Source organism: Alternaria burnsii (assembly GCF_013036055.1).
Source record: "Alternaria burnsii strain CBS107.38 chromosome Unknown 705, whole genome shotgun sequence".
Classification (NCBI taxonomy): domain Eukaryota; kingdom Fungi; phylum Ascomycota; class Dothideomycetes; order Pleosporales; family Pleosporaceae; genus Alternaria; species Alternaria burnsii.
In genome coordinates, this window is record NW_024066107.1 from 1,811,978 (window position 1) to 1,835,824 (window position 23,847).

Here is a 23,847-nt window from a genome sequence, read left to right on the forward strand (position 1 = left end):
CGCGCTGTGAAGACGGAAATAGGAGTCTCGCGTCAAGTCTTGGGCTCGTGTTTGTAGATTCGTCTGCTGCATGCGCCGGCCTTAGTTCGCGCGGGTGTGTGACGTAGCCCTGGAGGGAGCTGCCCAGGTGTTTCGCAACCCCGAAGGCTGAGCAGCGGCGACCATGGAAGACACTCTCTCCCAGCATTATCCACGCAGCTAGCCACACCTCACGTTAACACATCAGATCACAGGGCAGTATCATCACTTCAACATTCGCATCTTCGCAATCACGCACGAGGAGGGTGCATGTGCAATGGGTGGGGCCGCTATTTGGATCGCTGTTATCGATTACGCACCTGGATTGGACCGGATAGCGAAAATGCTGATGGGTCTTGAGCGACGCCAATACTGAATTTTCTCTATGATACAAGTACGCGCATGCCATCATGTTCTCGCACAACCAAGCACCCAGTACGCCACCAGATGAGCTTCCAGAAAAGCCTCTATGACTATACAATGGCAATGAAGAAGCGTCGCGACACAACCCTCTCCTCTACCCGCGCAACACAAAATGCTAGACCTAGCCTTGAATGCCCAGTACTGCTATGGTCGCTGCTCTCCGCGACACCGCGTGTATATCGTTCCGTTGGTTATGCGCGTATCGTAGTATTGGAGGGCTCTCGTAACGGTTCAAAAAAAAAAAGGATCAGTCAAATCGTCGTCTCCCTATATGGCAGTGGACGAGTTGGTGCTCCTCCGAATGAAGAAAGCCTTTGCCATTTCGTATGCAGACCTAGATGTTGTCAGATGGTTACAAGTTGGTTTTGTGCAGGTGGGGACTCACCAGCAAATCGCAGTGCTTGGCATGGTGGTGATAATACGGGGCTTCAGACCACGGAAGTATCCTCTGTAGCCCTCCCTCTGGTGGATTATCTTAGACGCTTGGAAGAGGCCGGAGACGTTCTTCAACTCTGCGTCCCTGGCATTTCCGCGTGTTTGTAATAGCGTCTTGATGACATCGAGCGGAGTGGTGAGCCCCGCTGCAAATCCACCGGCGATACCTCCGGCGAAGCAGTGCGTGTAGGGATCGTAACGGCCGGTCGGGTTCATGACCTTTGACATGGATTCGTAGGCCATGAATTGTAGCGCGGTGAATGGCACCGTCATACACAGTGTAGTGGGGTATGAGACGTAGAAGGCGCCGACTCCCTCGGTACGGAGAACCTCTCGGGCGCATTGAGGGACAGATTTGTAGATGGAACCATGCATTTGCATGCGTTGCTTTATGACTGCGAGGTTCAGTAGGCGCGGAGCGAAGTCGTAATGCGCATCTTACCGTCAAAAGGATTCATCAGCGCATCGCTGGAGATGGTGGCCGCAGCACCGCTGGCAGCTGTTGGTAGTCAGTAACCGCCCCTTGTTTTACGTCGTATTGGTTGCGCGCACCTGCTGCAAGAGGATGATGCTCGTGACTCTCTCCTTCGTTGCCGCCGAGGGCGTGCTTGGTGGCTTCGTACGATGCAAAATAGACAGCATGGGCGGGACCTGCACGCTGTCAGTTCCGTCTACCCCCGACTTTTCACCCAGCGTTGCCTACCTGCACCCATGACCACACTCGAAAGCCCCCTCCACAATGACCAAAAGCCCTCTGCTCGCGATATAGTGACCATGGCGTTGGAGATGCCGCTATACATGGCACTCGGCGACGGGTTGACGATCTGCATCCTGGTCTACCGGAAGTCAGCGCACTGTTGGCAGTGGACGAAAAGCTTGATAGAAAGCTGCGCACCTTGAGTAGATCGACTGGGTACATCACCGAGTGTTCCTATCGCCAAGTCAGTTGACATGTGCTCACGGCGGCGACGTCGGGGACGTACGGCGATGCCCGCAAATGCGCCCGCAAGCATATTCGCGGTGAGGGAGAAGTTTGGCGGGAGCGCTTCATAACTGGCGCGAAGGTCAGCGACGGGTGTATCCTATGTGTGGTGGTGCAATGGAGCTGTACTCGTGTTCTTCTTCGATAGGAACTGATGGCCGATCATTGGGGGCCATAAGTCGGCCTGTTACTGGCGCCGCGGATTCCAGGTTTGCGACTATGGTGGTATTTGTTTTTGGGCAAGATATGGCAGCTTCGGGCGTCGTTGCGAGAGGGCCAGGTGAGGTGAGTGGGCAATGGTTCGAAATTGAAGTTGTTACTTTTGTTTGCAACTAACGGAAGCGCGAGATGACTTCAGCCGAACGCCGAGACGTCAGACCTAAAATCCGGCGACTAGGTACTCTCTCTAGTATCTACTCTCATCGTACCCATGCCATCAACAGCGATGCCGGAGCTTGTACGGCAAACCTACGCATGCGCATGCCAGCCCATATACTGGCAAATTCTGCATCGTGATGCCCCCTACAATCTGGCCACAGCTGGCCACTTGCCATGACCCCTCAAATGCGCAACGATGGTTGACAGATGCCGCGGAGATCAAGTACATCATCAACGCGATAGCTAGACTCAGCCAAGGTGCCTCGGATGCGGGAGGGGAAATAGTTGGACTCAACTATATCTTATCAGATCATCTCCGCCCGCATACACCGTCCGCCACACGTCTGCGTCCTGTCCCCTACATGCTTGTACGCAAAGTCTGACTTCACTCACGATACCCCGCAAACACGCCGGGTTTGATTTAGCGCATCCAGAACCGCATGCTGAATAATGTCCGATCTTGGAATAGTTTGCATAGTGGATGTAAACTCAAGCTCGGTGCCGAGCTCCTGCTCGCTAAGTGCTCCTAGCACAGCGTCTAGTAAATGAGCAAACGACAAGCTTACATCTCCAGTCTGCGCTGAATAAACAACAGAGCAAGCCTGCACGCATTACTATAGACATCTGTGGGTGCCTCCAACATAATCGGGTTTGGATGGTCCGAGGTTACTATACTCATTTGCAACTATCATCAACCACCATGATCCAGCACTTTGCCCATCGTACAAGTACAATGAACGCGCGGTTTTCATAACCTGCAACCAGCAATGCTATCCAGTCTATCTGCCATGGCACGTTACGAAGCAACATGTCCGCCAACAGCTGGCGATGCCGTGGTCCGGGACACCGGAGCTCCTTACATTTTGTTTGCGCATCAGCAGTCGCACCGCTTGTGCCACCGGGGGAAGCTGACTACGTCCCTGATGTTAGGCACACCCGCGAGGTAGCACAGGAGTCGATCGAATCCAAGACCAAAGCCTCCATGCGGTACACTGCCGTATCGTCGGAGGTCCACGTACCACTGCAAAGAGCCGTCTGATGCGTCGGTAGAGTCGTCCGACGCTTGTTGGAGGCCCTGTTCCTCCATGGATTTTAGAAGTTGTTCCAGTCGGTGTTCGCGCATAGAGCCTCCCACCAATTCACAAATTTCAGGTACAAGTAGGTCGAAGCATGCGACTGTCGGTGCAGCCGATTCATCAACAGTCGGATCATTTGACGGCGCCATGTAGAAGGGCTTGATGTTGCGTGGATAGTCAGTGACGAATATGGGTCCACCGCGTCCCAAGCTCTCAGCCAGAAATCGTTCGTGCTCGGTTTGTAGACCGTCTTCATGACCAGGTGCATACTCGAATTCCGCCTTGCCTTGAGCCACTGCGTCCTTGAGGTGTCGTATCGCAACCGCGTATGAGATTCGAGGCCATGGACCTTCTGCCAGCCCTTGCCACCGTTGTGCGAGGGTAGCGTGCGACACGGATGTGCTTTCTTGATCCTGGTCTCGTGCTCGCGCCTCAAGGAGCTCTTGACCTACAATTGACTCTTGTAACTTCAACGCAACAGAACGCAACATCTCTTCCACAACGTCCATGACGACATTGGCGTCGTCGACGAAAGCTAGTTCTGCTTCCAGCATGTAGAATTCGCTAAGATGACGAACCGTATCACTCTTTTCGGCTCGAAATGTTGGAGACAGCGTCCAGACCTTGTTCACTGATTGAGCTAAAGCTTCTAGGTGAAGCTGGCTAGAAACGGTGAGGTATTTGGGAGAGCCGAAAAACATGTCTTCATGCTTCTTGATCTGGTTTGAAGAGGATTTGTCTGATGACGATGGTACCTCAGGCGCAACAGTAAATACCTCTCCTGCACCCTCGCAGTCGGAAGATGTGATGATAGGTGGATGACACTGAACAAAGTCATGTTCTGCAAAGTAGTTGGTCACTTGCGCAGTGACTAAAGACCTCAGCCGCAATATAAGAGAGTTGATTGGTAGTCGACTTCGAAGATGCGGGAGAGTGCGCAGAAATTCAGGCGATTGGTATTTCTTCTGGATTGGGTAGGCCTGCAATTGGAACACAGATCAGAACCCAGAGACTACTTCAATGCTCACTCGAACCAACTTACTGTAGCATCGTTCTCTCCCAGTATTTGCACTTGGTTTACTCGAAGTTCATGGGATTGGCCTTGACCTGGCGAGGGTGTCCACTTTCCTGTGACTGTCACTGCAACACCAGTGGAGAGACTGATAGCACAGCATGTCAGTACTTACAGATCATATGGAAGTAGACTACTGACCCTTCCGCTAGTTGGGGAGGCAGCACTGCCTGTACTGTCTGCAGGGTCGAGCCATCTCCTATGGCAGCAAATGCAATACGCTTTTGCTTGCGCACTGTCCGCACATAGCCGTTTATCGTCAGCGCCTCATTGTCCCGTGGAGTCCGCTGAGCGGAGATTGATTGTGGAGATGGCCTCAGCAGCTCAGCAATGGTGCTTGGGCAGAAGGTTGAACTGCAGCGAGGACGACATAGTGATAGCGCATGTGCGCAAGGCAAAGCGGTTCCCCGGTTTCGAAGTAAGTGCTGGGGGCGGACAGCACTCCTTCGAACGGGCAGGAGCCAACTCATTAACGCGTCGGCAAATCTCGATCAGCCAGTAGGAAATGTGCGGTGTACTCTGTAGCGTAGCAACAGCTGCCTCTATCGGTATGCTGTCTATGAAACCTAAGAAAAAAAGTACAGACGCTTTGACCATGCGCTAGGATCTGGCGGGCCTCGCCCGTACCGTTCTTGTGGCTCGTTAATCGTCACTGTAACACTTCAGCCATGGCTGAAACACTATGTGCTCCAAGGACCGACCATGAGAGTGCACGAGATCTGTGACCCATGAACATAGCGCCGATGGACTTCGGAGCCTGGTGTCGTCGTCTTCTTCTCGGTGGCCCTCTTTACCATCATTGGACGGGCCAGCTTCCTCTTCTACTCCACCCCCGGTCAGCACACCAAGACACGCCCCACCAAGCGAGACGGCTGTTTGTACACCTCTCATCGTGTGCCGAGATGCTGGAAGCATGCACCCGTCATAAGGGCGGCGGACTTGTTGATTACTGGACGTTTTCGTGTAACATCCGCTGGCGGTGAGAAAGACGCCTCGTAGAACGCCAGCACTCCAGCAAAGTACATTTACCCTGCATCCGGGATCTTAGTGCCGACGCTATCACTGCGACGCTATATCGTGCAGGATCTTGGTTAGCAGCTGTCATCATCGGCTTGCTCAACGCCGCCAGATCTTTCTAAACCGCTTTTAACTCTATGCAGATCGCTTCGAGGTCTGGACGATCGATCCAGCCACACATCCCTGTTCCAACAACTCCCAGAAACCCGACACGGCACTTAGTGGCTTCGAGGTACCTGGCAGCTATGTGGGTGCACAGCATCGCCCCCAGGACCAGGATGGATTTTTCAATCACACGGCGCGGCTGCTACCGGGCATCGACCACTGTGCCTACCCTAAATTGCTTGGGCATACGACTCATGTCCCATCCTCCTGCAGGTTTGCGCTACGGCTGGTGTAGATGCCACCCGCGATGACTGCATACAACAGGGGAGGGCTCGATTCCCGCAGACGACTACCGTTTTGGTAACTGGCGCAACGGAAATGCGCCAGCTTAGTCTCCGGCTGGATCTGGAGCCATTATTTAGCTGCGTTATCACACGCTCCTGAGTAGTTGCTCAAGTGATATACTACCTTCTTGTCGGTAGGGTCATAGACTCCTCGTCGTTTCACCCCGCCCCTCCCTACTTTCAGGCCATCTCACGCTGCTACTATAAATCCTCCCATTTTACGTACAGTTATACAAGAATTCATATCAAAGCTGCTCATAGTATTTCATTATCATGCCGCCTTCAAGACCCAAGCCGTCAGAAATAGCAGCCGAAGCAAAACGGATATGGATGCCACATATCTGGAAACACTACATTCGAGACTCCAAGACCTCATACCTATATCCCGACTCAGCACAAATAAGAATCAACGTGGACAAACGATCATCACAACGCACCAGAGTAGCAGTCATGGAAGGTGACCCAGTGAACTACGCTTTGGGCTGGTATCAAAGCGCGGCCAACGCAGATTCAGACTGCAAGCGAATTCCAGTGATCAATGTAGCGAACGAGAAACGCGCTGGAGGTGACTGGGAATCCGGGCTTATGGCACCAGAAGAATGTTTCGCGAGGAGAAGCAATCTCGTACATGCTCTAACGATGCCATGGAACGCGCAATTGGGCCGAGAAGAAAACTACTACCCAATACCACAGACAGGCGGCATCTACTCCCCTGAAGTCTGTATGTTGAGATAACAGCAACGCTCGTCTCGAGTCACAAGTCACTAACGGGCCGCAGTTGTGTTCCGAGCAGGCCCAGATCAAGACTATGCAACCTTTACAGACATAGCCTCTCTACCCGTAATATCGGTTGCACCCGTGCGACGTCCCAAGCTCGACGAGAGCGGATGCAAATACTCGTTTGCACAAGAAAAGGAGCTCATGAAGGAGAAAATGCGGGCAGTATTGCGAATCGCATCCTACTGCGGGCACAGGAACTTGGTGCTGGGCGCTTTCGGCTTAGGGCCTATATTCCGCAACCCAGCACAGGAGGTAGCGCGAATGTGGAGGAAACTACTCTTCGAAGAGGAGGAGTTCCATGGCGCATTCCAGGATGTCGTGTTTGCTATTGACAGTAGTATGGTTGGGTCGCCGAGCAAAGGGTGCGCGTCCGATGTGGAGATTTTTAGGCGCGAATTCGATCCTGCGACTATTTGGCCGACCAAGTGGTGACAGACGTCCTCGGCGACGACGCCGACAGTAAAAGTAATCGACTAGCAGCAACACAACTTGCTATTGAATATTGTAGCATGGGATATGGTCACGAAGCATACGAAACTGAAGCACACGAACCGACACGCTCACACATACATACACACATACACACGAGGGCAGGATCCTTCAGAGACACCAACCCAATGGAGGGGTAAAACAAGCCACTTGACTCGGATGAAGTCTTGGGATGGTGGGGTGGGGGTTCTCAGTATGCACAGATAACCGAGAAAAAGCTCAGATCTCGCCGACCCGAGGACTCGAACCAGGCGGCGCACTGCTGCTACTGCCGCTCGATTCTGCGGCTAAAACCTGCACGTTCTAGTAGCCAATCAGTATTAATGAACAATATTGGGTAACATGTTGTCTTGTGGTCAGATATTTGTCATGTTCTTGCACTTTGCTAGCTTTGTGGGTGTAGGATTTTGGACTTGACGGGTCGATGCTGATACTCTCGATGATTAGGCTTTTGTGCTGATGAGGGGTTGTACGGAACAGAGTTGAAGACTTGCACGTCCCCCCCCCCCTCAACAGCAGAGTTTCTGCTGTCAGCAACAAGGCTCGGGCAAAAGGAAACTGCCGACAAATGTCCACATGCGTTTCGAGGTATGGTGACGGACAGAAGTTCACAGCAAGCCAAGACGCGGCCTGACCTACATACTCAGGCTACGATTCTGCAAGTCGAAACAACTCCCGCGCGTAGGCTTGCACGGACAAGCTAGGCCCCGCCACTCCCCGATTCGTCCTTGGGTCTATGCGATGAACCCCCCTTCATGCAAGGAGTAAACTTGACAGGCGCGGCTCGACGCCTCGAATACCTAAGCTACGTCGGTCAGCGTTCCCAAGACGCAATGACGACATTATGCGAGCCTAGTCACAACTCGAGTAATGCAGTGTGCTAGACCTTTGGTTCGGGTTACAGCTCCGCACGGAGGGTGTGAGGTTCATGCACGATGATTTGTTCTGGAGGTCTGAGGTAAAGGCGATGTCTTGCATGGGATCCGACGAGATAGTGTATGAGTGACATATTCGCTTTAGTGTAGAAAGTCTAGAAGTGCAGGGGAAGCCATTCTGTGTGGCAGCTGCGAACGCTTTTTTCCGAACGCTTTGAGAGTAGTATACATGTTGTACATTGGTCATGAGCGGCGTGATTAAGACTGTCGGGCCATGCTTCATCTACTTGTTCTGGCCCGGCAGTGGTAGTTGCGGCGCTGTAATTTCTCCGCCTTGCATCTCAATCTTTTTGATTGTCTGTTCTCTTTGGTAGTTTACAACTCGTTGCTTCTTGAAGTATTCGACCTGCAGCAGGCTGTTAGTGTAATGTGGTTGCCGTGCAGAAATTTCTACGTACCCAGCTGTGTGCGCAATTCTTCTCGAACTCGTGGTCAAAAGACGCGCAGAAGCTTGCGGCCTTGTCCCTGCCGGATTTTGAGTTTATGCTATCCAAGATGTTGTTCTTGTCGAGACATTCGAAAAAGGCGTCGCGTGCTGCATAGCATTGCTTCCGGTTGGATCGTGACGGTGACTCGAATGCGCCGCCGTCTGTCTTCTTGACACCGCCGTCGTCCTTGGAGCTTGAGCCGAACCAACCCATGGCTGTGGTTTTCGAAGGTTGCGGAGAAGATGCGGAGGTGGAGGCGACTGTCGCAGCTGGCGCGGGAGTCAGTGGCACGGGAGGCGGGTGTCACAGGAGGCTGTTCGGGGTGGCTGCGTACGTCAGGAGGGGATGCTCGAGGTCAGACTATGTAGGCTTGGTAGAATTATCGACAATACACGTCCAGCAGCGCAATCATCTCGAATCCGTGCTTGGCGGGCCCAAAAGCTATGACATCGGCGCTGACTGCCCACGTTTCGCCGAACGGTTAGGGAAACCCGTGAATCAACAGGCAACCTTGCACCTACCATCAATCAACCTGCGTATTGATGCCACGCCGACGCCGCCCTCCACGACCTGGCGCACTTGCGGATCTGTCCCCGACCCGCATACTCTCCCAGATCCTACTGCTGCAACTTGCCTACTATGCATGCGCCGGCATCCTTATTGTCTTTACCGCGCTGGTAGCGGGCAAGGAGGTCAGCACCGATCTCTTGTTCGGCTGGCAAAGTCTACGCGGCGATACCACAATCGGATGGACGCTGGGTCTGGTCTGGGTGCTGAACAGCCTCGCCTGGTAAGTGCTGCGACGCGCTGGTCCCAGTCATGCCACCATCTAACACGCGGCAGTGCCATCTTCATACTGCTTCTCATCGCCCGCTCCAAACTCGTTCTTGACTTCGCCCTGACTGTACACTTTATCCACTTGATCGTCACCTCCTTGTACACCCACGCCATACCCGCCAACTTGTTCTGGTGGGCGCTGCAGATATGTAGCGCCACCATCATGACTTCGCTAGGCGTATGGGCATGCCAGTGGCGGGAACTGAGGCCAATCAACTTTGGCAGCAAGAAGCCTTCGCCATCACAACCAGCCGTAGAGGACCAAGGTGGAGAGTCTAGGGGAAGAGGCAGGGGCAGAGGGAGAGACGGCGCTGGTGAATACGAGATGGTTGGTATGAGCGAGGGGGACAACAACGTCTGACCACATGTCAGACCTGCATAAACGGCGTTTTGCTTCACGAGCCCATTGAGGGCCATTGTACTATACCCTGACAGAGCATGCGTCATTATACATCAACATTTGCCTTCTACTTTTCTCCTAACGCCAACAAGACGCGGGTGTTTTGCGATTGCGTTCGATGGCCCTCGTGTGCTAGAAGGAGAGGCAGCTGTGTGTCATGTTTCGGTATGTTGAGAGCGGATGTGGTGAGATATATCGACAGCATGATGAGGAAATGTCCGGATAACATGGCCGTGATGAAGATAGAAACAACAACCACAAGACATATGAGGTAATAAGGTATATGCTTCATAATGGGCTGATGCGGGCGCAATGACTATCCAAGAGTGCAGTCACGACGGCGAATCCTAACAAGACAATAATAGTCCCTTCCAAGATTCAGGGTTGGCATCTATTCTATATACAGTCGGCATCTTACCTGAAACGCTTACAAGGGTTGCTAAACTAGTGGTCGGGAAAGCGGTTGGGCGTGCCCGAGCAGCAGGCCAGAGGTTCTGACACTGCTTCGTTCTTCTTCGTGGTGACCTTGTCTCTTCTTAGTCCGTTGGTACACATTTCAACCTCTCTATGCTGGGCATAAAGAAGAAGTTGGTAGGGTATGACAAAAAGACTTTACTGCAAGGGTCACATCGGATTCTAAAAGACGAGGTCTAAGGAAAGCCCAATTGCCAAAGAGTCTCATGTGTCAGGTACGTACTGGATATTGGCGAGATGCAAGCTATGTGCTAGCGCGAGGCACGTGCGCCAGGCTTTGCAACGGCTACAATCCCTGCCACCAAGCTTCTATCACCATCGCCATTTTCTCGGTACTATATACCACAATGATTGATCACTAACAAGCCTGAACTAACGCAAGTGCAACACAATCAAGCTCATAATGAACCCCAATAATGGATACTATGGGCAGCAGTGGCCTCTGGTGCAGCCGTCGAGCAATAGACGTTTCTTACCCGTTGCAGGTACATTCGGAGCTGCTGCACCAACCTTGATGCAACCACATGTACAACATGGCAGGCAACAATACCCTGTACAATTCCCGCCAAATGCAGTATTTCCTCCTCAAGAAATATACCAACACCCACCTCCATTCCAGCATCCGCTTCACCATCAACCGCCTGCCCGGAGTCCTTTCATACCTCTTATTCCGCTCAGTGCTGTGGAGGATCTGGAAGAGGAAGAGCCTCCTCCTTTCACCAGTGGTGGATTCCAGGACCCGTTCAATAGAGCCTATACTACTAGCGGACCCGCGGTCTTCGAAGGGTTCATTCCAGCAAATCCCGGACAAGAGGATGATGATGAGTTTACCAACGCGACCGGATTCCGAGATTCGCGCTACGACCGCGACTTCGATAGTTCGGATTCCGAGCAGGATGATTGGCGACGTGCCATGGAGGAAGACGAAGAGCTCGCTCGATACGAGAACAAGGATGATTCAGAGATCGATGCAGACTACGAATCAGAAGATGCACAAGAAGACGAAGGTGACCCAGATGAGATGGAGCTAGGTGTCGAATTCGAGGATGTCGAAGAGCGAACGAAATACAAGAGAGGGAAGAGCAGAAGCAGAGGTGCACTCCAGGCTGCGGTAACCTCTAGTATCATACCTGCCAGAGGGCGACGTGGTGGGAAACGAGGTCGGCCTTCGACTCGAGGCCGTGGCGGTCGAGGTGGCAACAATGGTGCTAGACCAACGCCTAAAAAGAAGCGAGGCAAGCCTGGAAGAGAAAAAGGTCCTAGAGGACCTCGACCTGTTGCCGACCCAGGCGCAGAATGGAAGTCGTTGCAGCAACAGGCTAACGCAAAGTTCATCGCAAGAGACTATGAAGCTGCACTTGTGTTCGCTCAACAGGCTATTCAGTTGAACCCAGAAATCTTTGATGCTTACAACATTGCATCCGAGATCTATACTGAGATGGGTCGGGAGGAGGACTCACTGGCTGTACTACTGGCTGGTGCGCCAACTAAGCGTGATCCTGGTCTTTGGCAGTATATCATTGAGCGCATACAACAGCTCGATCCTGAAAAGCATCCACAATTTACAGACGACAACAAGTCGGCTGCCATTCTTCCGTGTTTGAACGAGATCATCTTGCTCAACAACGATTATGAAGCTCGTAGTCACAAGCTCGAGATCGAGGCACAACTAGGTCGTTCGTCCAAATGCGTAGCGCTCGGTCTGAAGATGCTCAAGACACGCAAGGAGCAAGGAGAAGACCCTGATACAAGTGTACTGAAGATCATGGCAATGATGGGTACTGCCTCTCCGAAACAGACTAGAATACATCTCAACAAGCTACTAAATAGCTTTGAAGAGGCTATCGATGTGTTCACACAGCCTGACCGGGATCCGGTCAACAATGAACTTGATTGGGAACTGATTAATATCTATCTCGACCTTTTGGATCGAGCGGGTAGCTACGAAGCAGGTGTTGTACGACTGAAGGAGCTTGCCCGGTGGAAGCAGGGTAGGCGTTCTGAGACATTCTGGGACAAACTCGAAGACGACTGTGAATTCGACATCGAAGATGAGCCGAGACGCGTTACTGTGCCTCCGTTTGTTCGAAAATCGCAGGATGCTACATATGGCTTAACTCTGCCATTGGAGATCAGAGTGAAATTAGGCTTGTTCCGGTTGCGCAGGAGCAAGGACGACTTTGAAGAAGCTATGGTAAGCCTCGAACTTGTGCTATATTCTGGACGTTGCTGACGAACATCTAGCGCCACCTTGAAATGTTGGAGCCGGACAACCATGGTCCTGAGGCTCTGATTTGGGACTACGAAGATCTTTTCCGTATAATTGGCGATGCCCTTCACGCTACAGGCAACGATGAGCATGCGCTGCGTTTCTACGAGCCTCTATTCGACAAAAACTCTAACGAATTCAACCTGCAAAGCTACATTGGCCTGCACACATGCTTCAAGAATCTAGGGAGGGCTGAGAGGGCGGCAGAGGTCATTCCCATCTTGAAGAAGTGGCCGGCAGAGAACTATGATGATCTCGCTGTCCTTGCAAAGTTCTTTGAAGATCAGGGCATGTGGCAGGAAGCTGGTCAGCGTGCTGAGACTATCTACCGCGACAAGTACGGCCACAAGCTCAAAAACCTGGGTTTCCAGGCATATGATGAGCTCAGGGTATACTACTATAACCAGCGAAGGCAAGCTCGTGGTAGATATGGCGTTCGAAAGAGTACGGTTCGGAGGAATAGGAAGAGGATGCAAACAGCTACCGGGCAGACCGGTGAAGACGAAGATTCTGTAGATGAGAACGGCAACAAGGAACTTCCTCCACTTGTCGCCCCGACCGAACGTCCTAAGAAGGGTTTCTTCCGCACGAGAAGAGCGAAGGCGCCAAAAGTTCAGGCTTTCTTAGCTGTTCGTGATGAAGATGCTGAGCAGCTTCCCGATATCGAACCGAGACGAACTACACTTGAAGGTACCGACGTGCCGTATCGAGCGATCAACAACAGACTGTTTCGTAACAAGCTTCAGAGACTGGTAACAGATTTTGCCGACGACCTCAAAGCCGCTCGAGCTCAGCATCGGGAGATTGTCTCGAGTTTCAAGCGACTAGACGAAATTTGGGAAGCGGCAGAGGAAAGAGACGAGGTTGCCGTACACGAGGTGTTGTCCATCACTCGGGAACTCATCGAAGAATTCTCTACGTTCGACTTGTTCTACTCGAACCGAAAGGAAGACCTAATGACTTACTTCCGACGAGTTACTGGTGGCGATCTATGGAAAGAGTCTTCACTAATGGTACTTGCTGTAGTAGCGAACAATGTCGAAGACGGTGAAACAGATCCTGAGCTAAGAGAGCGACCAGATTCAGCTCCGGTTGATTTCTGGGGCATACACTTCGACAAATGGTGTGATGCGTTCGGTCGCTATGCTATCCTGCTCGCCAGCGAAGGAGATGAAGAACAGTGTTTCGCTACACTCGATATTGCCACTCAAGCCAACGTCTTCCATCGCTCCCGAACCTACCACCAACAACTACAATTGTGTCGCCTTACTTGCGCTCTAGCAGCAGACAATTCACGTCAGGCATCTGTAGCGACGCGCTGGCTCCTAAAAGAGTACCCTTTCGGGACAGACCTCTTCCGTCTTTATGGTGCTGTTAACCGTCTATGTTCCTTCCCCGAAGGATTCGCGACTGGCCCTGCGTACAAAGTGCTTATGCGCTACATCAAGACTATCGACTACGCGCTCCTGACCCCAGCACAGCGCGCCGCGTATAATTTCCGCGATACAAAGAACAGCAAAGGAGGTTTCAGAAACAACATCAACGTCGAAGATGTCGACAGAGCCAAAGACCACGATCCCGCACTCTTCGCGTTGTATGGACATGTTTTGATGTGCGGTGGTAGTTATGTGGCGGCGCTGAACTATTACTTCCGTGCCTTTACCATCTCGCCTGAAGATCCAGTATTGAATCTAAGTATTGGTGTTGCTTACGTTCAACACGCCATGAAACGGCTCTCCGAAAATCGGCAATACCAGATTCAACAGGGTCTGTCGTTTGTGTACAGATACTATGATCTCCGCAGCAAGAGCCCGCATGCAATCCATCGGCAAGAAGCGGAGTACAACGTGGGAAGGATGTGGCATGGGCTGGGTCTTGTCGCGCTAGCGCTTCCAGCGTATGAAAGGTGCTGTGCGCTTAGTCACGACGTTAAACAGGAGGCAGGAGATGGGTGCCGGGACGGCAATTGGGGGTACGAAGATTTCAGCACGGATGCGGCGTTTGCAATGCAGAGCATCTATGCCATCAGCGGTAATTTTGAGGGCGCTCTGGATGTTACAGAGAGGTTGCTCGTCATTGAGTAAGGAGAAAAGGGCCCGTGTCACCCATACGTGACTTTGTTCTTCCTCCTACAGAACTAAATCGAATTACACATGAATATCGCCCCCACGCTCACTAGCGGGCCATCTGTCGTCTTTGTTTCTTTCTTTCCCACATATATTCACACCAATACGTTTTCCAAGAAATGTGATCCGACTTGCATATAGATTATGCAAGGGCGCCTTAATGCATCCGATACGAAAAGCACCGGGAGATGGAGAAGTTCCTCGCTTATCGATCCCGTGTATACACGCTACTGCAGCTTCAACTGCACCGCGCCCCATATCCGCGTCCGCGTCTGCAAGCATGTATGCGGCGCGGCAGACAAATTCTTTATTCGGATATGAAAGATCCCGAAACTTATGAACATGCCCTTATGCAAAGCCGTTTGTGAATGCCTAATCTACAGTGACTGATTCCTGTTGGCTAAAACATATCATTACGAATCCGCCATCGTGTGTCCGAGGATTCTAGCTGCCTGTGGCGTGTCTAATGGCGCAGCTGCGGTGTTTGTAGACAACTTTGGAAGACTGGAGTGCTCACATTCAATTGCATGGGCAGTATGTGTAGATCTGAATGAGGCCAAGGACATATTGATTCGTTGGTACGTCGAGCAGCAGTATCAGACTGACCCTGAGCCATCCTCTGTCAGATTGGCCTTCCAACATCATTCTCAACCCCAACGAACAGCCGCCAACGATGCTCTGCGATGGCTCAACCCCAAAACACAACAACTAATACACACACGTAGTATTTCCCATCTATTGTAACCCGTACGTTTCCTGCTCGCTGCCAATCCGAAGAAGCCGCCAAGGTTCTCCGCCAATATACCGAACTCCAGGTTCGCCATCGATTTAGGTTCATGTTTGGAGCTGAGTCTGGGAGCAAAACTCGTGCCGAGTCTTCTGACGTGTGATGCGGCGGATGATTAGACGTGAGATCCAAGGGCTGGTTTGCCGTGGGCGCTCGAATTCGACCTAGGCAAGACGTCAGTGGTTCTTTCATGGCCAAGCCAGAAACCAGGCTCATGCGTGTGAGATTATTTGCGACCGGAGCTACACTGCCTTGTAGAGTCAGATCGTCTGAGCTTGGTTAGCGCAGTCTGGTCGAAACATTGAGTAAGAACCTGCGGTATCCTGGGTTCGGCCATCGCCTCCCTTGAGTCCAGCTTCAAAAGTCGCATGCCGCCGACGCCCGCCATCTGAGCAGCCGATAGCACCGTTGTGCTCTCCAACAAAGTGTTGGCCTTCGACATGGCTGAAGACGACACAGAACCATCTCCTCTGTGTTGCTCAACACGACTGTCGCAGTCGAATAGATCCTTGATTTCTCCCGAGCCGCCGCAGTCCACCGTATCCTCCAGTTCGCCTTCCTCTTGACCTCCTGCTCGATATCTCCACCCAAAGCTCAGTCTGCTCCTTGTGTGATACCGAAGGATGAATGCCAGGTACTTTGTATATTGACCATTCGGCTCGTGTTCCTCTACCGCTATTTGCAGCTGCCCATACTGAAGGCTTGACCATGTACAGGAGGTTCGAATGGTCTTCGTGCTTAACGAGGAGTGCGATTCGACGTGGCGTGGCGGACATGCCTAGACATGCGACCAAAGCGATGAAGAGTTTTCGTGAGGTTGAGAGATATATCGTTCGGGTGAAATATCATCGCGATTCGAAGTATCCCAGTCGTTCTATGGATTCTCGTAGAGTTCTTCAGCTACCGGCCACCGTGTGTAGGCAATGTTTTCGCTGTTCAAACAGGGTTGAGGCGAGCCGGTGCGAAGGGTGCGCGACGCGGATATGTCGCTCGTACTCCCGAGGTCACTTCCATCAGCCTTCCCATACAGATCTCGCTGCCTCCACTGACCCAAAGCTCTCTTAGTACCCTCCGCAACCAATTCAAACAGCATCCTGTTGACTAGTCGGACTGGATGCTGGAGCGCAAAGTCAAGGTATATGAACCAGTACGACCTTGGCGTAAAGAACACTCCCATGAACTCGTTTTTCACGGTAAAGCTGTCACCATTCGGATCTGGATTCGCGAAGCGCTTGACTGGATAGAGGAGGCAGACCATCCCCACCCACGTGAAACTTATCATATAGAAGATATCGAGTGGAACTCCCAAGAGAGCCTCTAGGGACCACCATCCGTCCCAAGGTGGCATGTAATATTGGCACGGCCGCCGGTAGCTAAAACAATCTCGAGATACGAGGAAGTCATGGTCGAAATTGGCTGAAGAGATGGAGAAAGGAAGTGTGATGAGAGTGACGGGCCACTCTTGGAGATGAGAATGCCAGTACGCGCGTACGTACTCGCACTCGGAGATTACCCAAAAGGACATTGCGAAGTGGAGAGTGCATTCTTGAATGATTGCGCTAATGTCTTTGGCGAAGGTAGGTGGGGAGCCAAGGTAGGTTCGTGTCCAGATTGCGATCTGACCGAGGTGGACAAGCGTCATCGAAAGTAGTATTGTGTATGATGTTGGAGGACTCGGGTCTACGTATCTTGGACCTTGATCGTTGGCATCGTTGCTAGAGTACTCGTTTATATTGTAGAACCTCAGGACGACTCATGAGTATGCCAGGTGCGACTTGTTTACCTTTCCAGAACCTTCTACAGAGGCACGGAAACCCTTGTTGGTCTCACACAGACCCTCTACTTCCTCTGCTCCCATGAACGCTGGTGACTCCGATGTGACCCCCTTCGTAGTATTGGTGTACGAAAAAATACCAAATAAGCAAAGAAATACGACCAGCGAGCCTTCTTAGGTTCATTCATGTTGAAAAAAAAACTCGACATTGTGCCGCAGCTGGAGGGTGCCGATCTATTACCATGTGACTCTTGCTTCCAGATGGTCTAGCATCCCTTCTGGGTACGCTCGAAGAACTGCGTGAGTATGAATAGGTTCTGCTATGTTTGCTTACCCAATGCAGTGCTCAGGTAAAGCTTCCCAGTAGCGAACCTATGCTAACTTTCTTATCCTCACGTAATTTCCTTTTCTTAGTATCGGATCGAGACTTGTCTTGTTGGACACGCTTCACGGACCGAGCAGGTTCATCTTTCAGCTCACGGACAAACCATGCAATCTCTGTAGCCGTGCCAGGCATACTACATTGGATGTAGTGCATAGATAATGATCGGTATGTTTCACCACCAGGACATCCGTCTTGCGACAACTCGAGCGAGGCATCATATAATCTTCGCATGTCGGAAGCCATTGTGGTTCTAGACCTTGTCTCCCCGCCGTCTGAGTTTGTCTTGTCCCAACGGCTAAAAAACTATGTTACCTCGATGAGCCAACGTCTGGATCTAGGTCACTTACTCCAGATGAGGATGTTGGCGCCAATTCCCCAAGTAAGGTTCCTCTTCAGATGGATCTGGTTGGCCGGAGATTCCAACAATGTTCAAGCTGGGGAAGCTGGAGATGGACGCTAAGACATGAGTTGTCGGTAATGAGTTGCAACCGTCAATAAGAAGTACTCGCAACTTTTTAAAAGCACCACTTTCGCTGACGCTTCGACCCCAGTCGCGTAGCCTTTGGACAGTCAGTGTTTCGCGATACTTTCCAAGTCGATCGTTCCTTCCAATCTCTATTGTAAGAACCGCAAGCGTGTTGATAGTATTGAGAGAAACGAGTTGGTCAATTGTCATGTCGACGATTCGGATACGGAGGAACGTCAGCATGTCGCCGTCGAGCTTGACCAAGCGATCGACGACAGGGGATAAGAGACCTTCGGATTCCCTGTCATACACATGAAAGGTAGAGTGGCGATCAACATCTTCGGGAAATGCTTTTCGAAAGAGACTCCAAGTCCGAAAGGTCATTGTGTCACTGGACACTTAGATTAGCCATCGCACTTTGGGCCTCTGTGCGACCTTCGACCCACGTTAACTTTAAATAATCGTGCAAGCGACTAGCGTAAGACCACCTGAGCCATTGTAGAGCCTCTGATTCCATATTGTCAATGTTCCAGATACAACAACGGAGGGCCATTGACTGCAGGGTATCGCATCCTGGAGTTAGGCGCCGATGCTTCGATGGGTCTATTCGTCTACCCCGGGAATGGCTTGTCCACTTTGGTATCATTGAATTGACGGAAGCTGACGTAGTCTCCCTGTAGACAAGGCCGGACGAAGGGTCGAAGTTCTCCATGCCTCTGACTGACTGTCCGATGAAGTGAACCTGGTCCAATTGGCGAATGAAGGGAAGCGGCGACCGGTATAGGCTCAAGATGGGCTGAGCTAGGTTGACAACAATATACTAAATCTGTTAGATACTGGGTAGGCATTCCAACGTGTATGGTAATTGTCTGCAATAGTCATGTCGTGTATGTAAAAACAAGGTGGAAGAGTAATGCTCGCGACGCGTCGATTAGGGACCCACAGTTACTGTTACAGTGCCCGTGCGTCAGTTAAGCACTAACGCTAGTTAAGCACCTCTACTAGCTTAATAACAAAACTTTAACGTGTTATAACTTAACTAATATAGATCTAATTTAAGAAGTAATTATAGAAATTAAATTATAAGAACTAGAAGATAATTTCTTATACTAAGTAATTATAAAAAAGTATAGTATAGTATAGATAACGTTAATAAGATAATACTGCAGCAAAACTAAGGCCTATAGCGTATACTATCTCTCTTTCTATCTATAATATAAAAAAGAGCTTTTATAATATATTAATACGCTTACTAAATAATATTTGCTACTTTTAAAAGAGATAATATAATACTTTACTATAGACTTAGCTAGAAAAGAGGTTTTAGAAACTTAGGTTACTTAGTTTCTCTAGCGTTATTCTAACTCTCTTATTTTAGCGTATAGTAAGAGGTTAAGTAAACTTTATTATAATACTAATTTAAGAGCTAAGTATAGCTTATACTTTAAGCTTTTAATTAAAAAGATAGAGAAGTATAATATCTAGCTATTCTATATATTTAATATAGATAAAAAGAGGTTTTAACTTAGAAAGATTAGTAAAATAAAGTGTATCTTCTCTAAGGTATATTATATAAAAAAGGAGGTACGCTAACTACTTAAGGATAGCTTAAGTAAGTAGATTACTATTATAGCTTATATTTATTTAGATAGAAGTATTTTAAGTCCTTCTCTTATCTTTAAGATAGCTAATAGAGCTATATAAACTAGCTAGGTTAATACTATATAAGTAGGAAACTACTTAGTCTTTACTACGTTATTACCCTCTAGCTAAAGTAATAATAATATTAGATTATATTAGCTTAAGGAGGTATTTAAAAGAGAAACTTAGTAGTATACTTTAACTAAGTATTAATTACTACTCTTTAATAGCTATAGATCTTATATTATAATAGACTTTATTAATTATTATTATAATTATAAGATCCTATTAGCTATATACCTACTTTACGCTACCTATACGCTTTAACTACTTAATATAGTAATATTTAAACTTTTAGTAAACGCTTACTTAAAAAAGTTAATTTAATACCTTTAAAACTACTAAAAATTACTTAATATAACTAAAGGAGACTTCTTCCTGCTTTTTTAGAAGTTCTAGGTTAAGGTTTTTAAACTTTTCTTTATTAAGAGGTCCTTTAAAGCAACTAGTATATACTTACTTAACTTAGTAGTTATACTTAATAAGTTTACTAAAAAGGGGTTAGATTTAGAAGCTAGTTTAAGCTTTATACTCTCTACTAAAGATTAGCTTAAGCTAAAGTTAATTATATATTAAGAGGTAAGAGATTAAAGTAGTAAAAGAGTTAAGAAGCTTTAATAAAGTTTATACTACTTTATAGCTTAAAATATACTTTTTTATAGTAAACTCTAAAGCTTTAGGTAGTCTCTAGCTATTAAAAAAAAGTAGGAAACTAAATTTTATACTCTATAGCTTAAGGATTATCCTAAGTATTATAGTAGAGCTATTTAGTAGTTACTAATAAGTATTAAATAAGTTTAAGATAATAAGATATAATAATAATAATAAGCTAAGCTTAAAAAGCTTTAAAAAGTTAAAGTAAGCTAAAGTAAGTAAAGCAGCTTATAATTATAAAGTAAAGCTTAAAGCTATAAGGCGTATAGAGTAAGAGAAGGGTTAGAAAGAGACTAGAAAGTAGAAGGCTGTAGAGAAAGCTAAAAGAGAGTATTATAGAAGCCTCTGCAACGCTACTAAAGCTATATAATTACTTAAATTAAATAAGCGTAAAGCTTTAAAAGCTTATAAGCTAGCTATAAAGCGTTAAAAGTATAGTAGTGTTACTATAACTATAGTAGAAGCTGTACAGGTTATACTAGCTACTCTACTACGTAGTTAATAAGACTGCCTTATAACGCTATCTAAAAAAATATCTAAATAAGCTAAAAGTTTTATAGGCTTATATATAGTATAAATCTACTTTTACGTAATTTTATTATAATTTATAGTAGCTCTATAACCTTATTTTGTTAACTATATTAAGTTGTTGGGGGTGCTCAACTGGCGTTGGTGCTCAACTGACGCACGGGCACTGTAGCGCTTCCTGCTCATTCGCCGCCTCTATAAGATCACACGCATTCGCACCGCCCACGATCGGATCGGGCAATGGCAGGCCATCATATATTGCACTGTCTTTTACGATGGCAACTGGGCAGGTCAGGAAAATAGGGGGTGCTGCTAAAGCAGGGTCAACGGCTTCCTAAGCAAAACTTTCTTTGGACGTTCAAATGCCCATTGAGCATCGGCGCTCAAAACTCCGCACATCGGACAATGACTAAATTCCAACACACAACTCCAACACACTCAATCAGATTTCAATCTTGATCGGGATTTGAACAATCTACTCTTATCCAAACTCTTCGCGCATTCTTTTCGGGATATCCACCATGGCATCACCACCACTAAATTTATTGTCCACCCACATCGCTAAAGGTTCTCCCATAATCCTGGACGGTGCACTAGCAACTTATCTGGAGACGTTGGGAGCAGATATAAGCGGCGCGTTATGGTCCGCATCGATTCTTTTGGATCAGCCGTCCCTAATTAAACAAACGCATCTCGATTACTACCGTGCGGGCGCCAATGTCGCGATCACAGCATCTTATCAGGCGTCTGTTGCAGGATTAGTCAAGCACTTAAACCTGAGTGAAGAGGAGGCCAAGCAAGTTGTGGCAAAGAGCGTGGAACTATCTCAGCAAGCAAGAGACGAATACGTTACCGAAACGGGTGAAGATGTTCGGGGTAGGTTATTCATAGCGGGCAGTGTAGGCCCATACGGCGCTTTCCTTGCAGATGGCTCAGAATACCGGGGCGATTATTCTATCCCCCAAGAAGAGATGAAGGACTTCCACCGTGGACGAATTCAGGCCCTTGTATCTGCCGGCGTCGACATCTTAGCCTGCGAGACCATACCATCCAAAGGCGAAACCGAAGCTCTCCTGAACCTCCTTACTACAGAGTTTCCAAAGGCAGAAGCTTGGTTTGGCTTCACACTACGAGACAGCTCGCACATCAGCGATGGAACACCTTTGTCGGAGATTGCAGCGCTCTTTGATGACGTGGAACAGGTAGTTGCGCTGGGCTTCAATTGCGTACCGGATGACTTGGCCTTGGCTGCTATGAAGAACTTGAAGCCGTTGGTGAAGAGAGGGACATTGCTTGTGTATCCCAATTCTGGTGAGCAGTGGAATGCTCAGGCAAGGAAGTGGGGAGGCAAGAGAACAGAAGGGTCTACGTTGGCGGAGAAAACGAGGGAGTGGTCTGAGGCTGGGGCTGGTTTGATTGGAGGTTGTTGCAGGACTACACCGGAAGACATTGGAGTTATGAAGAAGGCACTTGAGGGAGGCCGCTGGATCATCGAGGGACGAGAGGCTCAAGGATCATAGTCAAAAAGTTATCGCTGTTGTATTCAAGATGCTCGATTGATGTGTAAATGTATCGTAGACTACTTCTTTCGTTACATCCACTCACCGGGAAGTGACAGAACTCGCGCACTTGGCACATAGTCATCCATCACACTGTATGATGGGGAGTCGGCGGGTGCTGTTGGACTCCTTGAGGTTGAGCTATCCTCTGGCTCGGCTGTGTTGGTCGTTGTGACCGCCCTTTAGTTTCCAGGTACTTACTGCCCGTTCGGATGAAGGCTTTGGCAACACTCCCTGAGATCCCGGAATGCACATGGTCTGTTGTTCAGGGCATTAATCATCACCCTAGTATCGTCGCTTGCAGTGCACCGCGTGCATGCTGCTCGGTTTTTTGGCTCGGCTGGACGCATCTCACTCAATACGTCGTAGCACTCTCATCCATCGACATCCATGTATTCTTCTCCACCTACCGCACCGCCAGTTCGTTTCTGTAGCTCCTCTAGTATGGCCTTGGCCCGATCCAAAACATCTTCGGTCCCAACCTGTCCCGAGCTCGCCCTTGCGTTCAGCACGCCAACGTCAAACTCCCCATAGCCTCCGTTCTTGACTTCTTTCTCCGGGTCCACAACTTCCGTCTCACTTTCCTTGCCTTTCTGCCCCTGGCCCTGTCTCTGCGTGACGGTGAACTTGGGATGGCTTTTGGGTATGACTTTGTACCGCTCCAGAGCGTTGATTTGCTTCACCAACTCTGTTCGTATTACTTCGCAGGATGCACCAACGAAGAGAGCGTTGATTCGGAAAGCTTCTTTACGCGCCTCTAGGGTGCCAGGGGTACACTCCATAGCGTCATGTTGGAAGGGGATGGGGTCGTTGGTGAGCTGGCTAAGGGCGGTTGCAAAATATTTGAGCAATTTGGGTATTTGGTGGTTGATCTCGTTGAGGGTGTCGATGTGTTCAGCAGCGACCTCACGATATGTCTTCGGCTCTTCAGAAGCTTTGGTGGTTCCGGCCTGTTGCTGGTCTACCTCGTTTGCGGTTTGTGGATCGGCTTCGGTGGACATGGTGGGATGTCTGGAGGGTGTGGACAATGATAGCGGCCAGAGTGCCAGAGAGGTTGATTGGTTTATGAGGCTAAAGAGAGGTTGTCTGCGACAAGAGCAGGTTTGCCAGAAAGTAATGCGACATGTATTTGGCGTGAGTTGCGTGTCTTGGAGTCGAAGCTGGGGAAGCTCAGGGCCGCCCGCCATGCATGCGCGCGGCCTTCTTGGCAGGCCGCGCGAGTCGAACCTCACTTCCGTCTTTCACTCCGCAACACGGCTAGGCTCGGTGACGTCCTGGGAAGCTTCAGACGCGACTCACCTATCTACACAGAGACTCCACGCGTCGATATCTCACCACTACCACTTGCGACAGAGAAGCAACCATCGGAAGGCGTTTCCGATCCTCCATGCGCATTGCGACCCGT

The 23,847-nt window shown here is 49.4% G+C and overlaps 10 protein-coding genes across 10 annotated transcripts; 4 read left to right on the plus strand and 6 right to left on the minus strand.

Moving 5' to 3' along the window:
- Positions 1-708: 708 nt before the first annotated feature.
- GT037_000637 (asparaginyl-trna synthetase) lies at positions 709-5,275 on the minus strand (the record flags this gene model as incomplete). Its single annotated transcript, XM_038925684.1, has 14 exons — positions 709-775; positions 827-1,271; positions 1,319-1,375; positions 1,429-1,527; positions 1,580-1,712; positions 1,772-1,807; positions 1,860-1,929; positions 1,988-2,075; positions 2,300-2,397; positions 3,256-4,292; positions 4,355-4,472; positions 4,526-4,738; positions 5,012-5,036; positions 5,086-5,275. The coding sequence occupies 14 exons, from the start codon at positions 5,273-5,275 to the stop codon at positions 709-711; spliced, it is 2,676 nt and encodes an 891-aa protein (XP_038791540.1).
- Positions 5,276-6,123: 848 nt separating this feature from the next.
- Positions 6,124-7,062, plus strand: GT037_000638 (uncharacterized protein; the record flags this gene model as incomplete). Its single annotated transcript, XM_038925685.1, has 2 exons — positions 6,124-6,571; positions 6,629-7,062. 2 exons carry the CDS (start codon positions 6,124-6,126, stop codon positions 7,060-7,062), a joined length of 882 nt encoding a protein of 293 aa, XP_038791541.1.
- A 1,215-nt stretch (positions 7,063-8,277) lies between these two features.
- Positions 8,278-8,695, minus strand: GT037_000639 (cytochrome c oxidase subunit vib protein; the record flags this gene model as incomplete). Its single annotated transcript, XM_038925686.1, has 2 exons — positions 8,278-8,400; positions 8,453-8,695. The coding sequence occupies 2 exons, from the start codon at positions 8,693-8,695 to the stop codon at positions 8,278-8,280; spliced, it is 366 nt and encodes a 121-aa protein (XP_038791542.1).
- Positions 8,696-9,024: 329 nt separating this feature from the next.
- Positions 9,025-9,751, plus strand: GT037_000640 (uncharacterized protein; the record flags this gene model as incomplete). Its single annotated transcript, XM_038925687.1, has 3 exons — positions 9,025-9,272; positions 9,326-9,647; positions 9,692-9,751. 3 exons carry the CDS (start codon positions 9,025-9,027, stop codon positions 9,749-9,751), a joined length of 630 nt encoding a protein of 209 aa, XP_038791543.1.
- An 845-nt stretch (positions 9,752-10,596) lies between these two features.
- Positions 10,597-14,546, plus strand: GT037_000641 (uncharacterized protein; the record flags this gene model as incomplete). The annotated part of the gene is made up of 2 exons (XM_038925688.1): positions 10,597-12,387; positions 12,438-14,546. The coding sequence occupies 2 exons, from the start codon at positions 10,597-10,599 to the stop codon at positions 14,544-14,546; spliced, it is 3,900 nt and encodes a 1,299-aa protein (XP_038791544.1).
- A 1,703-nt stretch (positions 14,547-16,249) lies between these two features.
- Positions 16,250-16,900, minus strand: GT037_000642 (uncharacterized protein; the record flags this gene model as incomplete). Its single annotated transcript, XM_038925689.1, has 1 exon — positions 16,250-16,900. One exon carries the CDS (start codon positions 16,898-16,900, stop codon positions 16,250-16,252), a length of 651 nt encoding a protein of 216 aa, XP_038791545.1.
- Positions 16,901-17,495: 595 nt separating this feature from the next.
- GT037_000643 (uncharacterized protein) lies at positions 17,496-17,777 on the minus strand (the record flags this gene model as incomplete). The annotated part of the gene is made up of 1 exon (XM_038925690.1): positions 17,496-17,777. One exon carries the CDS (start codon positions 17,775-17,777, stop codon positions 17,496-17,498), a length of 282 nt encoding a protein of 93 aa, XP_038791546.1.
- Positions 17,778-17,877: 100 nt separating this feature from the next.
- GT037_000644 (uncharacterized protein) lies at positions 17,878-18,384 on the minus strand (the record flags this gene model as incomplete). Its single annotated transcript, XM_038925691.1, has 1 exon — positions 17,878-18,384. The coding sequence occupies one exon, from the start codon at positions 18,382-18,384 to the stop codon at positions 17,878-17,880; it is 507 nt and encodes a 168-aa protein (XP_038791547.1).
- Positions 18,385-21,404: 3,020 nt separating this feature from the next.
- Positions 21,405-22,403, plus strand: GT037_000645 (homocysteine s-methyltransferase; the record flags this gene model as incomplete). Its single annotated transcript, XM_038925692.1, has 1 exon — positions 21,405-22,403. The coding sequence occupies one exon, from the start codon at positions 21,405-21,407 to the stop codon at positions 22,401-22,403; it is 999 nt and encodes a 332-aa protein (XP_038791548.1).
- Positions 22,404-22,816: 413 nt separating this feature from the next.
- GT037_000646 (casein kinase substrate phosphoprotein pp28 protein) lies at positions 22,817-23,443 on the minus strand (the record flags this gene model as incomplete). Its single annotated transcript, XM_038925693.1, has 1 exon — positions 22,817-23,443. One exon carries the CDS (start codon positions 23,441-23,443, stop codon positions 22,817-22,819), a length of 627 nt encoding a protein of 208 aa, XP_038791549.1.
- Between the last annotated feature and the right edge of the window lie 404 nt (positions 23,444-23,847).